This window comes from Squalius cephalus (genome assembly GCF_949319135.1).
Source record: "Squalius cephalus genome assembly, chromosome: 24".
Classification (NCBI taxonomy): domain Eukaryota; kingdom Metazoa; phylum Chordata; class Actinopteri; order Cypriniformes; family Leuciscidae; genus Squalius; species Squalius cephalus.
The window spans coordinates 16,776,177-16,796,232 of record NC_137145.1 but is presented as its reverse complement, the minus strand read 5'-3'; the positions used below and the strand labels follow the sequence as shown (position 1 = coordinate 16,796,232).

The following is a 20,056-nucleotide window of genomic DNA, read 5'->3' as shown; positions in this document are numbered from 1 at the left end:
TTGTAAAAGGGGGGTGACAGTTATAGGGGCTGTAAGCGATTTCTGAGAAACTCTGTTGATATTTCAAATCAGTTTGTTGTCAAATTGTTGTTAGTCACCAGCAGCACACCAGCTCCAGACAAACAATGACACTAAAAACTGTCCTGTTACTATAGCTAACATTACAACAACATTATATCTTTAATGCCACTCACGTATGGAGCAGAAACAACGCAACCTCTGCGTCCGTTTTCAGGCCTTCCTGCTTATGTCTCTTCAGCACTGGAAAGCTTTTCTAATATTAACACGGGTCCTGAAGCTCTTGCCTGATCATAACCCTTGTTTTTCCAGTGATATTCCTCTGACCTTTTCTCATTTGTAATGTCTCTCAGCCATCTCTCTTTCTACAGTCTTTCTTCAAATCTCCCTCTTGCTCACTGTCTCTCCTCACCCATCATGAGTGTATGAATTGAATTGAATTGAGTGGACACTGCTGATTGGCTACAAGTGTTTATGGTGCTCAGCCTGATCCACTTTCAACAGCGTTTCTCAGAAATCGCTTTTAATGCACTTTTAACAGGTTAAAGGTTGAAGACTGTGACAAGGTTACATGTCATGTAGTGAAAGAAAATGCCACAACACATTGTTTTCCAATATCAATTTAAATAAACATTTCATTTCACTGACTCAGAAACTGAATGGCTCATAAATGCTGGTAAATGTGTATTTCAGGCAGTACAGGAGTTTGGAGCAATGTGTCAAGAGCGACAGCCTGATGTTGTAAAAGGTGTCCTCCCATATTGGCCTCGGATATACTGCCGAATATCATTGGTAAGAGAACAATGACAAGCCTGTCGTTATATATGTATTTGTATAATTAGTTTATTTAGATATTTATTATTTTATTCGTAATATATTTTTTTATATTTGTGTAAATGATAATGTTAATTACATAACTGAATAAAATATTTTGTATTAAAGCTACACTGTGTGATTTTTACCCCCATCTAGCGGTGAAATTGTATATGACTACCCAGTGAAAATTAGTTTCTGTTCCTCTCAATTCCGAGGGCGTTTTAACTCCTACGGTGGCCGTATTATTCCAAGATTAACATGGCTTCCAGTTATCGACTTCGTCCATGACAATAATAAACAATACGTCTAAAATGAATAAAACTACAGGACAGATGTCAGGAGGTAAACGTCACCCTTGGAATCGGCTATCCCAGCATAATCAGATTAGGCTAACGTTACAATGTGTACAAAGTAAAAGCAATTAAAAATAACTAAAATTTACAGTGTCCTTTTTTTATATAGCTTAAAAAATTGCACCTTTAAAACTATTCATTACCTGTGATCCGTCGCAGCACAGATTTATGTTACAAGGTAAACAATACTTTTTCACCATTGATGCGAGGATGAAGTTATAGAGGTCGTTCTGGCGTTATGCACAACCATGCTATGGTTAGACAAGCAACTATAAAACTTCGAATTTACACAAATGAATTACAACAGGCTGAATTACCTGTCGAGAAGAAAGTAGGCAACCTCGGCGTCCGTTTTAAAATATTTTCTCCTCATGAGCTCTTCTCTTTCCATCTGGGAAAAGTTACTCCAATATTGACTACGGTCTTGCTGATTTGTCTGTCGCGTTGACGTTTTAATTCTCTCTTTCAAATGTGAGTACACACACACACACACACACACACACACACACACACACACACACCACACTATCTTTCAAATCTGCCAGCGCTCGCGAGTAATCTCCCCCTCGCATTCGTCACGGTGTCACTGAGTGTAAAGCGCGAAAGGCGAAGCTTGAATTTACAGGTATGTCCCTCTTTGGCTAATGTAGTTCCAAGATGGAGGGGCAACATGGCGACCGGCATACGAACCCCTCACCCGTATGTACTTTCAATGGCAGATTATAAACTTAAGAGAATACTTTATTACTTGAAAGAAGTAAATATACATTAATGAGCACATATATTTTTGAAAGAACTAAGTGTTTTTTGCTAAGAATCAACTAAAAAAGTTACACAGTGTAGCTTTAAATAAAAAAGTTTCAAATTTTTGCATGAAATTAGAAACTTGCTTGTCTCAGATTTTTGGACCCCACTGTATTTAGAGGCAGCCATTTTTTTCCTTCTGTTTGCTGAACATATGTATTTATTATTATATAATTTTATCAGGACCACGACCGCCGTGTGCGAGAGGCCACACAGCAAGCGTTTGAGCAGCTGGTTTTAAAAGTGAAGAGGAATCTGGCCCCCTACCTGAAGAGCATCATGGGTCACTGGCTCATCTCTCAGTGTGACACATACTCTCCTGCAGCCTCAGCCGCCAGCGCTGCTTTCCAGGCCGCATTTCCCCTGAATAAACAACCAGAGGCCATCAGCTTCTGTAAAGATGAAGTCCTGAATGTAAGATAAAGCTCATAGTGAGACAAAATGACAATCTGCAGAATTTTTTATGCTTCTACTTGTACATTGCTTAGCTACAGTTTTTATATACATCCTCTGTGATTCTTAGGTACTCCAAGACAATTTGCTGAAAGAAACAGCTAACACTCTCAGTGACCCTCAGTAAGTGTATGATATGTACTGAAATATCCTGATGTGATATTTTATGATATTTAAAAAATTATACACTGTGTGTGCCTCACGGATAATGATATTTTTAGTTTATATGTTGAATGTATATGTTAATTATGTTTAAATATGTATTTTCAATGTTGTTGTTTTTTTGTGCAGGAGTGTGCCAGAGGAGGAGCGAGAGGCCAAGTACATCCGTCTGTTGACCAGCTCTCTGCTGGCCCTGAAGAGACTTCTGAGCGTTTTACCTGAGCAAGACAGAGAGCTGCTAAATGAGCGGCTGATCCAACTCATCACACAGGGCAAATTCTGGAAGTACAGCAAACACAAGAGCCCACAAGTGAGCAGTGTTGGGTGTATCTTAAACAGCTGCGACTATGACAAACAACATGTGACAAGACATTTTGTTGTTTATCTAGTTTTTATTTATGATACTTAACACTCACACTGGCCCAAAATCCCCCTCAACATAGCTGTATATTAAACAACAAATATTATCCTAATGGTTGTTAAAATAGATACGCACACTATTTTGCTTTCATTGAGGATCGAAAAATGAAGAGTGCAATGTTATCAAAATATTGATAGATGTACCAAAGAATTTCTGTGAATTATGCTTTGTGCTATTTGTTTGCTGTTTTCTTTATGATTCACATCAGATGTTTTAGCGGGATTCATTGTTGGTTTTTGTTTGTTCTAGGTTCGAGGGGCGTATTTTGAGCTGATTGCCTCCATGTGTGAACAAACACCCCAGCTGATCCAGGCAGAAGCGGCCAGAGCGTGTTCTGCTGTGCTGTTGTCAATCGACGACACAGACCCGATGGTGCTGCCTCCTCTGTGGGAGGCGGTCCTCCATATTCTGTCCTGTGTTGATGTGAGACTCATATAATAAAACATATTACATACACTACCATTCAAAAATTTGGGGTTAGTAAAAAGAGAAATAAAAAAATATAGAAATTAACTTATTCAGCTGTGATCCATTAATTTGATCAAAAATGACTTTAAAGACAATTAAAATGTTACAAAAGATTTCTATTTCAATTTTTAATTTCTTTTTAATCTTTCTATTCATCAAAGAACCCTTAAAAAAATAATAATCCCAAATGTTAAGCAGCACAACCTTCTTCAACATTGATAATAATTAGAAATGTTTCTTGAGCAGCAAATCAGCATATTACAATGATTTCTGAAGGATCATGTGACAATGAAGACTGGAGAAATGATGCTGAAAATTAAACTTTGCCATAACAGAAATAAAAGTAATTTTACATTTGAAACTGCTTCCCCCCCCCCCCCACCAAATAAATGCAGCCCTGGTGAGCGTATGATACTTAAAAAAATCTTACGGACCCCAAACTTTTGAACGGTGTAAATAAATAATTTTTATATAAACATGTATTTTAAATAATAGCAAATATAATGTATAATATGATTGACAAATCTCACAATTTAAAGCTCTATCATAAACCCACATTAATTATAAAATCAGTGTGTTAATCTTTTGCATTCTAATATAAATTTTATTGCACCTTTATCTGTTGTCTATTGTCAGTGGTGATTCAAATTCATTGCCATCATGTGAACTCTGTGCAGAACTGTTGGACGCATGTCAGTGCCAGGAAAGGCATGATGCCGAAGCTCTGGGTGCTTCTTAAAGAAGGAGGTCGAGGTCTTGCAACATCTCTGCATCCAAACCTGCTGCCATTTATAAGCAAACTGCCAGCAGAGGTCACACAGCCCGACCTGGAGTTCTCTAGAACATTCCTCTCATCCGTCATTCAGGGGTAAAGAATGTCATATTCTTATTTGTATAGTCATTCATTCATGTAGTCATGTCATTGCAGCTGCTTAAATTATATATCCTCCCTTGACCCTTAGTATTAAACGGGATGGTGTAGTTTTATAAACGCAAAATGTTTTTAATTCAGAATACATAGCATTAATTATTGTGCTTTGTATTATAATTACACTCAGTTTTTATTTACGCTGGTATGTTTGGTCCAGATTGTCGAGTGAGCGTGCCACGTCCAGTCCCTCAGAGAGTGCGGCCATCATTTTTGCCACGATGGAGTGTCTGCGGTTTATCATCCTCCAGAACGCCGGAGACGAGCAGGAGCAGAGAAGCATCCAGAACATGCTGATCTCAGAACAGGTCTGTGGGTCACAAGCAAAATATCTCTCTAAACATGCTGATGTCTCATGCATTGATCTCTTTCTCCACAGCTCCTGCCATTGATTGACAGAGCTCTGGGAAACCCATCGCTGCAGACGGGTCCTCTGTTTCCTCAGGTCTCAGATATGCTGCTTTCCTGGGAAAAGCGGATAGATGGAAAAGAGGCTTCCACCTTTCAAAGACTGATGGCAGACTTCTGGGAGGGTCTGGGTCGTTTGTGCACAACTTGTGTGGACTGCGAGGAGGCAGAGCGAACTGCCCTTAAGGGCATTGCATCGCTCCTGCAGATTATGCATAACCCGAACAGTGCCAGTAAACAGACCAAGAAGAAAAAAACTGTGAAAATTTGCATCACAGACCAGGAAGAAAGAGGTCAAGAGGAGGAACCTCTGATGGCAGCTCCAGCGGTGGAGGAACAAGATCGTCCCTTGAGAAATGGACACCTGCTGGATTTGGTGTGCCAGCTGGCGGAGCTCAACATGGTGTACGTGAGTGAACGAGAGTCGGAAAGGCACCTGCGGTTTTTGTCTCAGCTGCTCGGGGCGTTCCCGAGCCCTCAGGTGTTCCAGGTGCTGCTGAGGCCAGAGGAAATGAAGCCTGAAATGGGGCCGGAGCTCAGGCCGCTTGCTGAGAATGCAGCCGTCCGCTTTCTCCTGCAGAGAGTGGCTCTATGGTTAAAGCAGGACGGCAGGAAGGACACTGACTTCCTGGTGGACATGATTTTCAGTTCCCTGCAGTGCTGCAGCTCCAGTGATGACAAGACACTGATCCTCAACCACATCAGTGTAAGAGACCTAAAATAAATGAATACTTTTTTTCTTAGTTGGAATTCATTAAATTGACCAAAAGTGATAGTAAAGTTACAAAATATTTTTATATTCAAAAGATACTTTCTCTGCATCCAAGAATTCAGACTGTTTACAGTTATTTTAATAATATTTGTAATAATATTCAAATAAGTGCAGCCTTGGTGAGCATTATAGACTTTCAAAAACATAAGTTTTTTACTGTCCCCAAATATTTTTAATTAAATGCTAAGCTTTTTCTTCCATCAAGAGACATTTTCACTTTTACATATGTAACATCAATAATCAAGTATTTGTCTCTTCATAACAGAGGGATTTGAATTGGAACGTGACTCTTCAACTTATTGAAAAGGTACGTGTTTTTATTAAAGGGGTTTTTCAATTAGGTTACATTTAGCTGTACATTTAACAGTGTTTTTTTTATATATATATAAAAAAAAAAGTGCTAAATATTCTCTTGACTTTCATGACACCAGGCATGTGCAGATCCTGTCCGTTTGGAGGTGTGTATTGGCTGGCTGAGGGGTCCCGTGTTAGGGGAGAGGTTGGTGGGTCTGGCTGGAGAGCTGTGTGTGATGGGTCTGCACAGATCCCCTTCTTCGTCATCCCATCATGAACACGGCTGGCCTCTCATCAGCCTCGCTCTGTCACAGCAGCACAATAATGGTAAGTCTTTATATCATTACTACTCAACAACTACATCCTGATTTACCACCTTTTGGAGTTAAAGACCATATTGACCCTATTTACTTATTTATTAGAAACATAAGTTTGGGATTGATAATATTTTTAAATATTTTTGAAAGAAGTTCTTATGCTCACCAAGGTTGCATATATTTAAACAAAATACAGTAAAACATTAATATTTATTGATCATGAATGTATAATAAAATTATTTCATTCTTCAGAGTTACATGATCCTTCAGAAGTCATTCTAATACGCTGATTTGCTGTTTAAGAAACATTTCTTAGTTGTGCTGCTTATTTTTTTGTGGAAACCATGATACTTGTTTTCAGGATTCTTTAAATAGGATTCATTTTTTAATTATTTGGATTCTTTCTTGATAGAAAATTCAGAAGGACAGACTTTATTTTTGTGATGATTATTTTTATTTGAAATAATGATATTTGCAATGATAGAATAACAGCAAAAAATAAAATGCTTCTGGAAATATTAAAAGGAACATACAAATAAACCATGGTAGCAAATTATCACACTGATTAACACATATTCAATATAAAATAATTATTTTAAAGCTTGGGCTATTTTACTCCAATAGGTAACAGTATGTATTCTAGTCCCATTAATCCTTGCAGTGCTGCATTCTAAACAAACTATAAAGAAATGAATGCAGTCAGAATCTTTTAAGGTCTATGTCAGGTGTAAACCATTGCTGTAAAATAGTTTTTGTTTGCAGCAGTGAAGCCAGACATAAACATAAAATTAGTCTTCTCTGAACTAATGTAAACTTATAATTTATGATTTGTGACTTATGATTTATCACTGAGCAACAGAAGACAAGCATCGAGGTCAAAGTGTAACTTTGTAAAGTGTAACATGTTTCCAGAAATGGGATATGACCAAACAATCCCAAAACATATGCAAAAAAGTACCTTTAGATGTATTATTACACAAACTGCAACTAGGATTTGATGAGAGTTTCAAGTATTGCTTATATGGGGTACAATGCATTTTGTGTATCGTTTTGTAATAGAATGTGCGAGGGGTTTTTGGAGGTGAGGTAGAGATTTAACCAAACTGTATTCCAATCAGGACTATAACCTTACCAGGAGACTTCTCTCTCCCATACAAAATGGACAGAATTTATTTGAAATTAAAAATATTTTTTAACATTATAAATGTGTTAACTGTCATTTTTAATATATTTAATGTATCCTTGCTGAATAAAAATATGAATTAAAAAAGAAAAACATACTGACCCCAAACTTTTGAACAGTTGTCCATATCCCATTATGGGAGTTAAATTGACATAAAAAGACTTTTTCAACTGGTGGTTTTCTTCAAAGAAAATAATACTGTTTCACCCTCTCTTTGCAGAGCCTCTTATTGGTAAGGTGCATGTCGAGAAGATCATTGACAAGCTTCACGCCACCCTGTCAGAAGCAAAGGGCATGTCTGATGCCGGAAACATGGAGCCGCTAGTCACTTTCATCTCTGATGTGGCTGCCACCTTCTTTTCTTCAGTTAAGGGCTGCCTGCTGCTGGCGTCTGCAGAGGAGCTGCTTATGACTGTTTTCCAGCTTTGTGCACAAGACCAAACCATCACTCACCTCTCAGGTGAAGACTGAAGAAAAAACAGCTTTAACAGTTTCTGAATGCTTTAATTAATTCTGAATACCTTCAAATATTATACAATGTTGTCTTTCCATTTGTGCGCATTTCTTTTAAATGCATGTGTGGTGTTTTCCGGCAGATGCTCTTCTTCTGAAGCTTCAGCACGCCTACAATGCCGGCATTCAATCACTGATCACTCACCTGGGCGCAGGGGTCACAAAGGGTACCTTCCTCCACAACGTTGCTCTCTGGGTTAAGAGTCAGTTGCTCACCACACCACTGACTGTCAAAAGGTTTGGCCTTCTCTAACCGTCTGTAGATAAATGTGCTTTCTCCAAAAGCTGTTGCTTTTTTGGTTTGGATGGCTGAATGAATTGTGTGGTAGCTTGTCTAAATCTCTTCTGTTATTGATGCCAGTCTGCAGGTTCTGGTGCAAGCTGTAGAGAGTCTGGCTCAGACCATCGCCTCGGCCCAGAAGACCAGCTGTCTCCTGTCTCAGTTTATCTGCTGTCTTGTTCCTAGCGAAGAGGAGTGGAGCCGCATTAGACGGGCCTTGCCCCCTCAGGTCCTCAGACAATTACAAATGACATTCACACATTTTTAGAGGAAATATTTGAAGTATAGAAGGTAGTTTCTCAACATACTATTTCTTTGTCATTGTTTTTATGTAACTGTCTTTGTGCATCTCTGCAGTGGGTGAGACACCCTCTGCTGTGTGGTCGTCTCAGAGTCACTAGCGAAAAACTTTGCATGGACGTGTGGAAGTTCAGGGCGTTTAACCGGCTTCCCACGCACCTGTGTGTAAGTGCATTACTGGGAAGAATCATCCTCAGTGCAGCTTCACCTGAGGACCTGCAGGTGGAGGCAGACTTCTCCGAAATTCCTGATCTCAAACACATAGGTGAGACTCATTTATTTGTCTAGCTCTTGGTTGCGTTGTGTTTGTAAAATAAAAAATGTAGAATAATGTATATATAAATGTATATATTTTTACTCCAGTCTTCAGTGTCACATGATCCTTCAGAAATCATTCTAATGTGCTGATTTAATCCTTGCTGAATAAGTCTATCTTTCTTTCATTCTTTTTCATTCTCTTTCTTTCTTTCTTTCTTTCTTTCTTTCTTTCTTTCTTTCTTTCTTTCTTTCTTTCTTTCTTTCTTTCTTTCTTTCTTTCTTTCTTTCTTTCTTTCTTTCTTTCTTTCTTTCTTTCTTTCTTTCTAATGTGGTAAAATATTTAGATTATTTTACAACTAAAACATTTTTGGACTGAAGAATTCATGAAATCAGTTTTTGCAAATATTTGTTTTATGTAGTTTCAGAGATTTTCTATGGACTTCAGTGGTGTGAAGAAATGGAGCTCTCACCCCTCATGGTTTCTGAATATCATAAACTGCTGCAGTCCTGGAGTTTAGAGCAGAGAATCCTCAACAACAGCCTGATCAAAACCACTCTTATAGACATGCTTTTCACAAGGTGAACTCATTCATGTGTATTTTTTATATATTTGGGATAATGGCCTAGATTTTGTATAAATGTTTAATTTGTTTTTTTTTTTAGAAAGCAAAGTTTTAGACCCTTTTATCCTTTTTTAATCACAGGTCACAAGAAGAAGGCTCTCTCTGGTCACTGTCTCTGGCAAAATATATCCAGAACAGCGAAATGGACCTAAGTGACATCAAGGGCTTATATGGCAACGTAGAAAGGTAGGAAATTTTCTTTGTTTTTGAAAAAAGTCTCTCATGCTCACCAAGGCTGCATTTATTTGATTTATTATTTAAAATGTAAGTTATTCCTGTGATCAAAGCTTTTTAACATCATTATTCCAGTCTTCAGTGTCACATGATCCTTCAGAAATCATTCTAATATGCTGATTTTGTGCTTAATAAGAAAAAGACATTTCTTATTATTATCAATGTTGAAAGTTGTGTTGTTTAATATAACCAGAGATTAACTTTTTGGTCAATTTCATGCATCCTTGCTGAATAAAAGTAGTAGTTCCTTTAAAAAACTACGGTAGTGTCTGTAACTGTAATAGCTGATTCAATATTCATAGCACTGGCCTCTGAGACATTTCTAGTAGTTTCTCTAGGCTGCTGCAGCAGCAGTAATGTTAAACAGCATACGTTGTTGTGAGAAATGTGTGAATATGACCCTTCTCAGGACCCAGAGGAACCTCAGCCAGTCAGCTTATACATATACACATGATTACTGCTGTCCATTACCACAGTGTTTTGGTGAGAAATGTCAGCCTAACCAGGTTGTAACGTTCCTGATAATTCTGTGGCTTGTTTGTGTGTGTCAGTTTCTTTCCCCTCTCAGAACACAGTGTGAGTACGGTGCAGGCGCTGTGTCCATTTCTATCCAGTGAAGAGAGAGAATCCCTCATCGCCTTGTGTGTCGCAGAGCTCCTTAACTGGCAGGACGGAGAGCAGGATTGCATCGATAGTGAGATACAGATCATATCCATACTGCACATGATGAGTCACATAGGCTGAGCAACACCAATCTCACTCACATAACTGATGTGAAAAACTAATGTGTAGGTGTGCGAGGCTGTCTGGCCGTGCTGCTCTGCTGTCTACAGGCCGACACGGATGTGGAGGAAGAGATCTTGCTGGCTGTCGTAGACACAATTGCAGAATGGAGGAACAGTAGAGAGGAGTGGTTTCTCTTCAACAGGTGAATCCATGCCTCAGCTATGTGTATCTCTGTAATGAGGAAGACGGCAATGGCAGTCATATTTATTATGTCAGAGCTATGGCTGTGATGCAGGATTCAAGACTCAGTCCCTTTCTGCTCTTCTTTCCACATCTTTTCAGTAAAAAAAAAAAAAGCAAATTAGAGTAATAATAAAAATGTATGTCTTTAAAGGGGTTATGACATGGATTTTTATTTATTAATTTAATATGTTCCTTGAGGTTTACTTATAATGTTATGAAGTTTATTGCACAAAAAACAAATATATATCCAGCCTATAGTGCGATTATCTAAAACTATTTGTAGATTTTTTTGCTCTAGAGGCAAATGTATTTACACACGTGTGACGTCACAGGTTACCCAGTATCAAAACAAGCTGTTTTTGGAGCTTGATTAAATAAATGCTTTGTTTATAATGAGGAGGACATTTTAAAGTGTCCATGAAATCAAAATTGAAGTTTTTGGCTTTTAGTATGAATTTGTTAGCCTTACTGTTATCTATAAGTTAGTGTACTCCAAAACAATGACAAAATTCACGTTTAGAAGATATAAGCATTCAAAACGTAGTCTCTCACTTCCGCCAATATGGATCAATGATTCTGATGACATCACTTTGATTTCTGTCCAATCAAATGCTCTCTAGAATCTGAAGCTTCCTGCCCTCTACATTATAAATAGATGCTGAAGCTAAAATCAGTCACTTGTTCACACATTTACTATTTTCTACATGGTGAATGGCTGGTGCACTATTTATGGGATAGGGAACGATTTAGACACTGTAAATATGCTTTTGGGGTGAATGAAGTCTGGTTTCACGTTAGTGTCACGCGAAGTGCAGCAACGCGCACATAGTCTGCCCGACACGATAGCACAGAGCGGATCATATGCGCGAGTCGTCGCAGACCAGAAAACATATCGGACCCATTTGAATTCTGCACAGAATGCTATATTTAAAAGCGTAATTTAAACGCATTACACATAATTTAAACGCATTACGTAATTTAAACGCATTACGCATTCATTTAAAATTAATGCGGAATAAAAAATAATAGCTGTCATCAAAATGTGAAGCAACTTAAAATACAAAATATAAACATTTAGCTTAGAATGCTTTTAGGAGAAAAAAAAAATAGACAAATAAACAAAAAAATAATAATTTTATGAAAAATATAGAGTAATACAGTATAAGTATAAAATAAATGCCAAAAAGCAACAAAAATGATTCAAGTTCATTGTTTTTACAGTCTTATTTTATATCCATTGATTCAGATAACGCAGGGCCTAATAATCTATTCTCCTTTCTTTGTGTCCATTTGCAGTGACCTTGGAAAAGTTTCCGCTGCAGGGCTCTCATTGGCAGTAGAAATTATGCGCTTCCTGTGCTGGATGGTGGATCATTCTCCCACAGTCTTCGGAAACACTCATTGGGATCTCCTTCTCTGTTCAATGCTGGCATGGCTTGAGGTGATATTTCTCTTTCCATCTTCATTCACACTGTTTTATGCAATATACAGACTCAAAGTGACACACTCTTTGTCCCTTCCAGATATTTCTACCCCAGAGCAAAATCAAATCTGCATTTTGAACAGATCTTATTTTAACGCCAGGTGTAAATAAGATCTGAGATGCTTTATGGCTGATCTTATAAATAATCACGCCTAATCTGAGAACCGTTATGCATATGGATGACAATCCAAGCAAATGTTTGTGTCTTTTTCACAGACTGCCAGTGAGAACACCGCTGTTTTCTGGAATCCTTGGGTACAGCTGTTTGTGTGTGCAAACTGTGAGCTGATTGTGAGGCTGAGTGAGTTTTTCACATCGCCCCCTGCTGGTGTGGAGCAACTTCTTCCAGAGCTGACCTCAGAGTGGAAGGAGTTCTTTTTGGAGGGAATTCACAACCTTCTGCTCCCACTGCTTATTAAGATCCCCAGTGAGTCACCTTAACAGGAACCTTTGTTATGTTTGTAGTTTAATGACGTTTTTATTTTACACTACCATTCAAAAGTTTATAAAAAGAGTAATTTTGTAAAATATTATAATAATTTAATTTGACATATAATTTAATTTAATTGTTTTATATCTTAAGTGTCTTCAGTCACATGATCCTTAAAAATCATTATAATATGCTGATTTGATTCTCAAAAAAAAATATGATTATTATCAACGTTGAAAACAGATGTGCTTCTTAATATTTTTGGGGAAATTGTGACATATTTTTTAAAAATCTTATCAAACTTTTGAATGGTAGTGTAAATGTTTCATGAAATTCATGTATTAGACATGCCATCTCAAAAAATATGACTGAAAACATAAAGATGCATTTTTTTTATTTGTTTTTTTCTCAATTCACTGGGTGTAAAGGAGGGGAAAAGAAAGAGAGAAAAAAAAAAAGAAAAAATATATTGTGTCAACTCTGACATGTTAATTGTATGATCGCAATATGAACAATGTCACAGTAAAAAAAGTAGAAAAAAAAAAAAGAAAACATAAAGATGCAACTTTTCATAGAAAGTTTATCCATCTAACAGCTAAGGCACAGCATGCTATCACTATAAAAATATCCTGTTAAATTTACTGTAAAAAACTGTAATGTTGTAATAATGAAAATATGGTGACAATCTTTCTTGGATTACAGGATGGCAAATTGGTGTTTACAGGATGGTATATTTTACAACCTTTAACTGTATATTTATTTCTTAAAATGATAAAATATTAATATACCACTCTACTTGAACTACTATAATCTGGTTTTTACCTTAAAATGTACTGATAACAATACAGGTGGAATAATAAGAAACCCACATGAAAGTGGCCTTTCCATAAAACATGCTGGCGACACTTAACAATAAGGTTTAATTTGTTAACATTAGTTAACTACATTAGTTACCGTGAAGTGAACTAATAATGAACAATACTTCTGTAGCATTTATTATTCTTAGTTGATGTTAATCTCAACACATTTTTAAGATCAAAAGTTGTATATCTGTTATCATTAGTTGATGGACCATGAACAAACAAACATTTTTATGATATATCTATCATCAACAGGTAAATCAACACTGTAAAAATATATTGCTCATTGTTAGTTAATGCATTAACTAATGTTAACAACTGCAACCTTATTGTAAACTGTTACCAACATGGCTAATACTTGTGTATATATTGATGGATTAACACATATGACACTAAAATACTGCAATAAATATAAGCTAAAGAACACAAAACATCCTAAATTCTGGGAATGTCCTCATGTTTTTCATCATAAATTGTATGGTTATTCATAGTTTCTACTTGCAAAAAGCATACATTTGACAGTATTTTACAGTTAAATTGTATATAATGTTAGAATAAACCATTTATAGTTTTTCACAATACAGTTGATGGTAAGGTAACTTACAGTTAAACAATTAACTCCCCAATCATGGAAACAGGATGTCTTTTGGTTAACAGACTACTTGAAATGTCAAACTTTTGTCTCAGCGGACTTTACAGAGCCGGATGACCCTTTGTTCCCCCTGCCGGTGTTGAGGGCGATGGGGGAGGCTCTTACCTACATCCCCGTGGAGCTGCTCACTCAGAATAAACTTCCTCCTCGGTTCGTAGCCGACCAGAGGAGCAGTCTGCCAGAGCCCCTCCAGACCCTGCTGAATACCCTCTCGCCCCTGCTGCTCTTCAAAGCCCGCCCGTTACAGCTCGCTGTCTACCACATCCTGCACAAGTACAGACTCTATTACCTTCTTTAACTTAAGACTTTAAGACTTACTTTTAGTTCAGCATAATACATAGATATACCTTTTATATGATCAGCAACTGTGAGCACATTAGCATATGACCGAAGTCTTAAAGGTACAGTTGCAAAAACAACCCGTTTAATACTAAAGGGTCATGTTAAACTAAATAAAAACTGTTTGTGCTGCAAGAAAACTTGTTTAACATTATAATTGGACTTTAGGGCAAAAAATAAAATGCTAAGTGTAGAATACCGCATTAAGGAGTCAGTATGTGTCTTACCAGCTAGACATTATCTTTGTTTTCTACCTGTTCTGCAGCGTCTGCAGAAACGCTATAATGGACTTTCCTGTAAGTTGCTTTGGTGGGAAAGTGTCTGTCGAGAACATAATTGTAAATGTAATTGAAATGAATACTCCAAGGGACGGGCAGTTTTTGCATAGCCTTAAGGTCATATTGTACGGAAAAAGTTTAATCCACAATGCGTTACGCTTTGGCTTTAATTAAATATGCTTCATTGAGAGCACAAGCCTCTGGGAGAGAAACAGTTTTATATTCCAGGGGGTTAGCTGAGATCTCCTCTGTGCTGTTGCTGTAATGCTATGTCCATTACAAGCCTTTGAATGAGCCTCAGCGATGACGTCAAGTCGTCTCAGGAGAAATGTGAGTGATGTGTTCGTGTCTTACAGGGTGATGCCTTTGTTGCCAGAGAGTGACAGCGAGAGTGCCAGCGCTAAATCAGAGGACGAAGATGGAGAAGAACCATGCTTGTAAGACACATGACGATGCACTTTCTCACACACACACACACACACACACACACACACACACACACACACACACACACACACACACACACACACACACACACACACACACACACACACACACACACACACACACACACACACACACACGTTGGGTTTTCATGTTTTATGGGGACTTTACATGGACATAATGATTTTTTTTTTTTGTCCTGAAAAAAAACCCCTATCAATCTGTATGATTTGTAATTAGTTTTCCTCATGGGGACCAAAAAATTTCCCCACAAGGGCAAGGATTTTAGATATTGCCCTCTTTGCCATCCCCATAACACAGGGTTTACCTGATTTTTATTGTTTATGAATGCATTATTTATTTATCTTATCAACTAAAATATACTGTACAATAACTAAAATATACAATATCTAAAATAATGCAATAAAAATATCTAAATAAAACAAAACACCCTAATGTACATTAATGATAAGAATAATAAAGAAATATAGAGTAAAGAGTATAATCATATGTGACCTCTGGTAATGTCCTTTTACTGTTTTTCACTGTAAATTTATGTTTTATTATTATTATTATTTATTTTTTATTTATTGTGTTATGTAATCATCCATCCATCCACAAGTTTTATGGTTGACCATGTCCCACATCTAGGTGACTTACTGTGTGCACTTCCTGCAGGTCTCCTCCGGCAGCGTTGATGAACATCATTTCTGCCACAGAAGAGCTACTGGAGAATATTCTAGGTGGTGTGCAAGTGGGTGAGTTTGCAGTGGTACAGGCCCTCAGTATGGAGCACTGCTGCATTCTGGGATATCTTCTGTCCTGGAAACTCCTTTTTACCTTCTTCAAGGCTTCATCATCTCATGTGAGTTAATTATCAGTGATAATGCTCTGTAAAACTGTCAATCATTGCCTCATCATTTCTGATACACTTCTAACACAGACATTTTAGAGGTTAAATTGACATTCAGACGTTCATGCCCATTTCATTGTAAATGTGAAGAAAGGCCATAATACTTATTTGTTACGCAAGAAAGATGTCTTTTGCATAGCGTAAACATCTATCTTTGTGTTTCAGCTGCGAGCTCAATACTCTCTGCACCTGAAAAAGACTCGTTCGCTTCATAAACTACTGCTCCACCTGTTCCGTCTGATGCCAGAGAACCTATCAGTGCCCGGACAGCCAGCAGAACCCTCCAGCAAAGAACCAAAAACCTTCTTCACTGAGACTTTGTCTCTCTCCCCTCAGAGTATGTTGCAGATCATTAATAACTGTGGTTCTCACTGCCAAAATGATTTATTGCAAGCAAAAATGTTGCTAAAATCAAACATTAAAATGTAATAAATATATTAATGACCATTATTTTATTTAAATGATTAATTTAGTATTGTAACTAGGCGCAATTATTTTATTGTTTGTTAGTATTATTTATATACTATTTTAGTATTTATAAAAAAATGTTTTCATTTTTATTTTAAAGTTTTAGCAAGTTTTTTTTAGTGTTTTTTTATATTTCTATTTATCTTTAATTTATTTTTTACTTAAGTTTTAGTCATTTTAGAATTTATTCTTATTTGTTTCAGTTGTCAAGGCAACATTTATTAATTGGCTTTATTGGCTTTATTTCAATTACTGAAAACAGTTTTAGTTAACAATAGCAACACAGCCTGCTACCTGTGACCCGATCAGAACAGACCTACAGATCAGTTGACATCCGATGATTTATTACATTTATGCATTTCTCTCATATCTGAGATGATCTCGCTAAGTGTGTGTGTTGTAGAAACTGAAGGTCTGCAGCTTGAGGTTCCCCATCTGGCGTGCTCCGTGTACTATGGTGCGCTGAAGGACTTGCCCGCAATGGTGCGTCTGTGGTGGAACAGCCAAGAGAAACGTGTCTTCAGCACGGTGGATAAATTCACCAGCAAGTACGTCAGCGGCGTCTTGTCTGCGCAGGAGATCGCCTCTGTGCAGTCCAGCACCCAGACTTTTGAGAACATGATGGTAAGCCTGGGTGGAGAGTTTAGTTCAGGAGAAGGATGTGCTCTGTTCTTAAGTGTTTTTTTGCATTGTGATTTGATGTGTTTTGTGTTCACAGGTGAAAGCACGTTCTGCCACGCGGGAGGTGATCGCTACTTACTCTGTCGACGATATCTTCATCGAGCTGGTGATTCAGTTGCCTCAGAATTATCCCCTTGGGTCTATCTCAGTGGAGAGTGGGCGGAGAGTGGGTGTGGCCGTTCAGCAGTGGCGCAATTGGATGCTTCAGCTCAGCACGTACCTCACACACCAGGTACAGGAAGTATAAATAAATAAAATAAAATAAAATAAAAACAGTAATAACATTTAGTTTAATAAAAAAGATTTATAGACTACCGTTGAAAAGTTTGGGGTCAGTAAGATTTGTTTGTTTTTTTCCAAGTTTGCATTTATTTGATCAAAAATATAGTAAAAACAGTAATATTGTGAAATATATTATTACAAATTAAAAAAACTTTTTTTTTCTATTTGAATGTATATTAAAATGTAATTTATTCTTGTCATGACAAAGCTGAATTTTTAGCATCATATCTCCAGTCTTCAGTGTCACATGATCTTTCAGAAATCATTCTAATATGATGATTTGCTGCTCAAGAAACATTTCTTATCGACATTGAAAGCAGTTGTGCTGCATGTTTTTGTGGAAACTGTACATTTGTACACCTTGTAAAAAAAAATCCCGCATCATTTGAATAGAAAGTTCAAAACAACAGCAAAGAAAAATTTAATTTAAATTTAAATTTTTGATTAATTTAATATATCCTTGCTGAATAAATATGATTAATTTATTTTTTTAAAAATCATAATGACCCCAAACAATTGAACCTAGTGTATAAAAATATTGAGAAACATTTGCGAAATTTAAACTTTTAAGAATTAATTCATTATTATTATCTCAGGATATTGTTTTTTCACCTATAAATATTCCTACTTCATGCAAAATTTCACCTTCAGTCTCCTAATTTGACAACTTCAGAAAATCTTGAAAACAAAAAACAAAAAAACAACTGGCTCTAAAACACTGTCATACTACAAGGTAGTGCTGTTACAGAGAAGCTAAAATAGCTTCCCCAAAAGTACAAGAAGGACATCTAAGCCACACATTTTTTTTTTTTTTTTTTAGATTTTTCTTTAAGTGTCCAAATACTTTTTGAACCCATTGTAAATGTTGCCTTATCTCTTTAGGTTGGAATTGGCCAAGTTGGACTGGTTTATTAGAGAAACAGTCTAATAGTGCTTAATATATGAATAATAATTGAAGATGCCCAAGCTAATTTAGAAGATGTGTTGTGTCTGGTAGAATGGCAGTATTCTGGAAGGTCTGTCGCTGTGGAAGAACAATGTTGACAAGCGTTTTGAGGGGGTGGAGGACTGTATGATCTGCTTCTCTGTCATTCATGGATCCAATTACTCGCTGCCAAAGAAAGCTTGCCGTACCTGCAAAAAGAAGTTCCACTCTGCCTGTCTGGTGAGTTCTGCATACACCATCTCTCGCTCTTCCATTGTAGTTATTTTTAGATGAATGTTTTTAAACACTGAGAGTAGTAAGTGTAGTTTTGAGCATTTAATGTTGTTTTACGAATTTCCAATTTACATCACTATCTAGAATATCTGCAGGTCAACATGAAACCCGTTTTACTTCTGTAATCTGACTTGCGTATTTCCGAGTCAAACAGGATATGTAACTGTGTTCAGAAAGTAAATGGACTCAATTTTGTTCTTAAAATGTAATACTGTGACTGCATCCCTGTCATATCAGAGGTTTAAAACCCTATAGAAGGTCACCAATGCTCTTGAAATCGAATCATTTCCCCTCCGCATTGAAGTTCTCAATCCGTCTCCATTTATTACTCCATTTCTGCGGATATTTCAGAATCAGCTAAATCTGCAGCCTTGAATGTTCTTGTGCGCTTCTCGTTCCTCACTGACTGGTTGTTTCCATTTTCTTTCATTCCACAGTATAAATGGTTCACGTCTAGCAACAAATCCACGTGTCCTCTGTGCAGAGAAACGTTCTTCTAAGCTCTGTCTCCATGGACACGAATGAGAGGTGAATGACGTCCATGGCGAACAGCTGACTCAAAAAGAAATGTTCTGTTTGTTTGTTTTGTACATATGATTTTTGCAGTGCTGCAAATTACCATGACCTTTTAGTTTCTGACTCTGAAGATGTATCCAACAACATCCATCACAAACAGCTAAATCAATGAATAAACAGTCGGAATTCCTGAAAACAAAGTGCCGGACTGAATTAAAGACAACTGGACAGGCCAATAAAGGCTGAACAAACATATTCCTGGCCTTAAAGGAATAGTTCACTCATAAATTGATAATTTTGTCATTATTTAATCATCCTCCTGTCGTTCCAAACCCGTTCATGTAATTTTTATTTCTGTGGAACACAGAATTTTGAAGAATCTTGACACTCTTCTCCACAACACATCTGTCAAGCTCCAAAAAAGAACATCATTAAAATAGTCAATTAATTATGTTATATATTTAAAAGTCATATGACAGATTTGTTAAAGCAATGGCCCAAAATTAGGTTGTTATTCTCTGAAATAAATATATTTTTTTCACATATAGATTTGGAATGACCTAGGTAAATAATCACAAAATATTAGTTTTTTTTGCATATGAACTATCTCTTTAAATTCAATTTAAATGTCCAAGGTGGGAAGATGGTTTGTCACAAATCTGGTGAAATCATACTGCTCATAGCTTCTGCTAATGTGGAAAATAATGTATTTTGCTCTGGTAAATGTGGGACCATATGGATGATGACCTGTTTAGAAATAATTGACATAGTTTTGGCTTTTAATCTTAGTTTGATTTATATTTTGTATGATGACGCAATGCTGTATGCTGCAAAAAAATTTGTTTGCTAGATCTTCAGTTGTCATGGATTGTGTTTGACACACAATCTGTGGTCCAGAAATACAGATGTTTATCATA

The 20,056-nt window shown here is 36.9% G+C and overlaps 1 protein-coding gene across 1 annotated transcript in view; it reads left to right on the top strand.

Moving 5' to 3' along the window:
- Window positions 1-20,056, top strand: part of ltn1 (listerin E3 ubiquitin protein ligase 1) — a 21,594-nt gene extending 1,538 nt beyond the window's left edge. Inside the window, exons 3-30 of the mRNA XM_079862038.1 lie at window positions 712-810; window positions 2,175-2,405; window positions 2,515-2,567; window positions 2,736-2,916; window positions 3,277-3,450; window positions 4,173-4,363; window positions 4,584-4,731; window positions 4,803-5,537; window positions 5,869-5,910; window positions 6,035-6,224; window positions 7,618-7,857; window positions 7,994-8,147; window positions 8,272-8,419; window positions 8,548-8,755; window positions 9,168-9,327; window positions 9,453-9,557; window positions 10,157-10,299; window positions 10,398-10,533; window positions 11,871-12,015; window positions 12,274-12,484; window positions 14,035-14,272; window positions 14,973-15,053; window positions 15,739-15,925; window positions 16,139-16,310; window positions 16,845-17,065; window positions 17,160-17,354; window positions 18,402-18,569; window positions 19,061-20,056. Coding sequence (XP_079718164.1) covers window positions 712-810; window positions 2,175-2,405; window positions 2,515-2,567; window positions 2,736-2,916; window positions 3,277-3,450; window positions 4,173-4,363; window positions 4,584-4,731; window positions 4,803-5,537; window positions 5,869-5,910; window positions 6,035-6,224; window positions 7,618-7,857; window positions 7,994-8,147; window positions 8,272-8,419; window positions 8,548-8,755; window positions 9,168-9,327; window positions 9,453-9,557; window positions 10,157-10,299; window positions 10,398-10,533; window positions 11,871-12,015; window positions 12,274-12,484; window positions 14,035-14,272; window positions 14,973-15,053; window positions 15,739-15,925; window positions 16,139-16,310; window positions 16,845-17,065; window positions 17,160-17,354; window positions 18,402-18,569; window positions 19,061-19,123 — 5,019 coding nt within the window. The 3' untranslated portion in view covers window positions 19,124-20,056. The remainder of the gene's footprint in view (window positions 1-711; window positions 811-2,174; window positions 2,406-2,514; window positions 2,568-2,735; window positions 2,917-3,276; window positions 3,451-4,172; window positions 4,364-4,583; window positions 4,732-4,802; window positions 5,538-5,868; window positions 5,911-6,034; window positions 6,225-7,617; window positions 7,858-7,993; window positions 8,148-8,271; window positions 8,420-8,547; window positions 8,756-9,167; window positions 9,328-9,452; window positions 9,558-10,156; window positions 10,300-10,397; window positions 10,534-11,870; window positions 12,016-12,273; window positions 12,485-14,034; window positions 14,273-14,972; window positions 15,054-15,738; window positions 15,926-16,138; window positions 16,311-16,844; window positions 17,066-17,159; window positions 17,355-18,401; window positions 18,570-19,060) is intronic.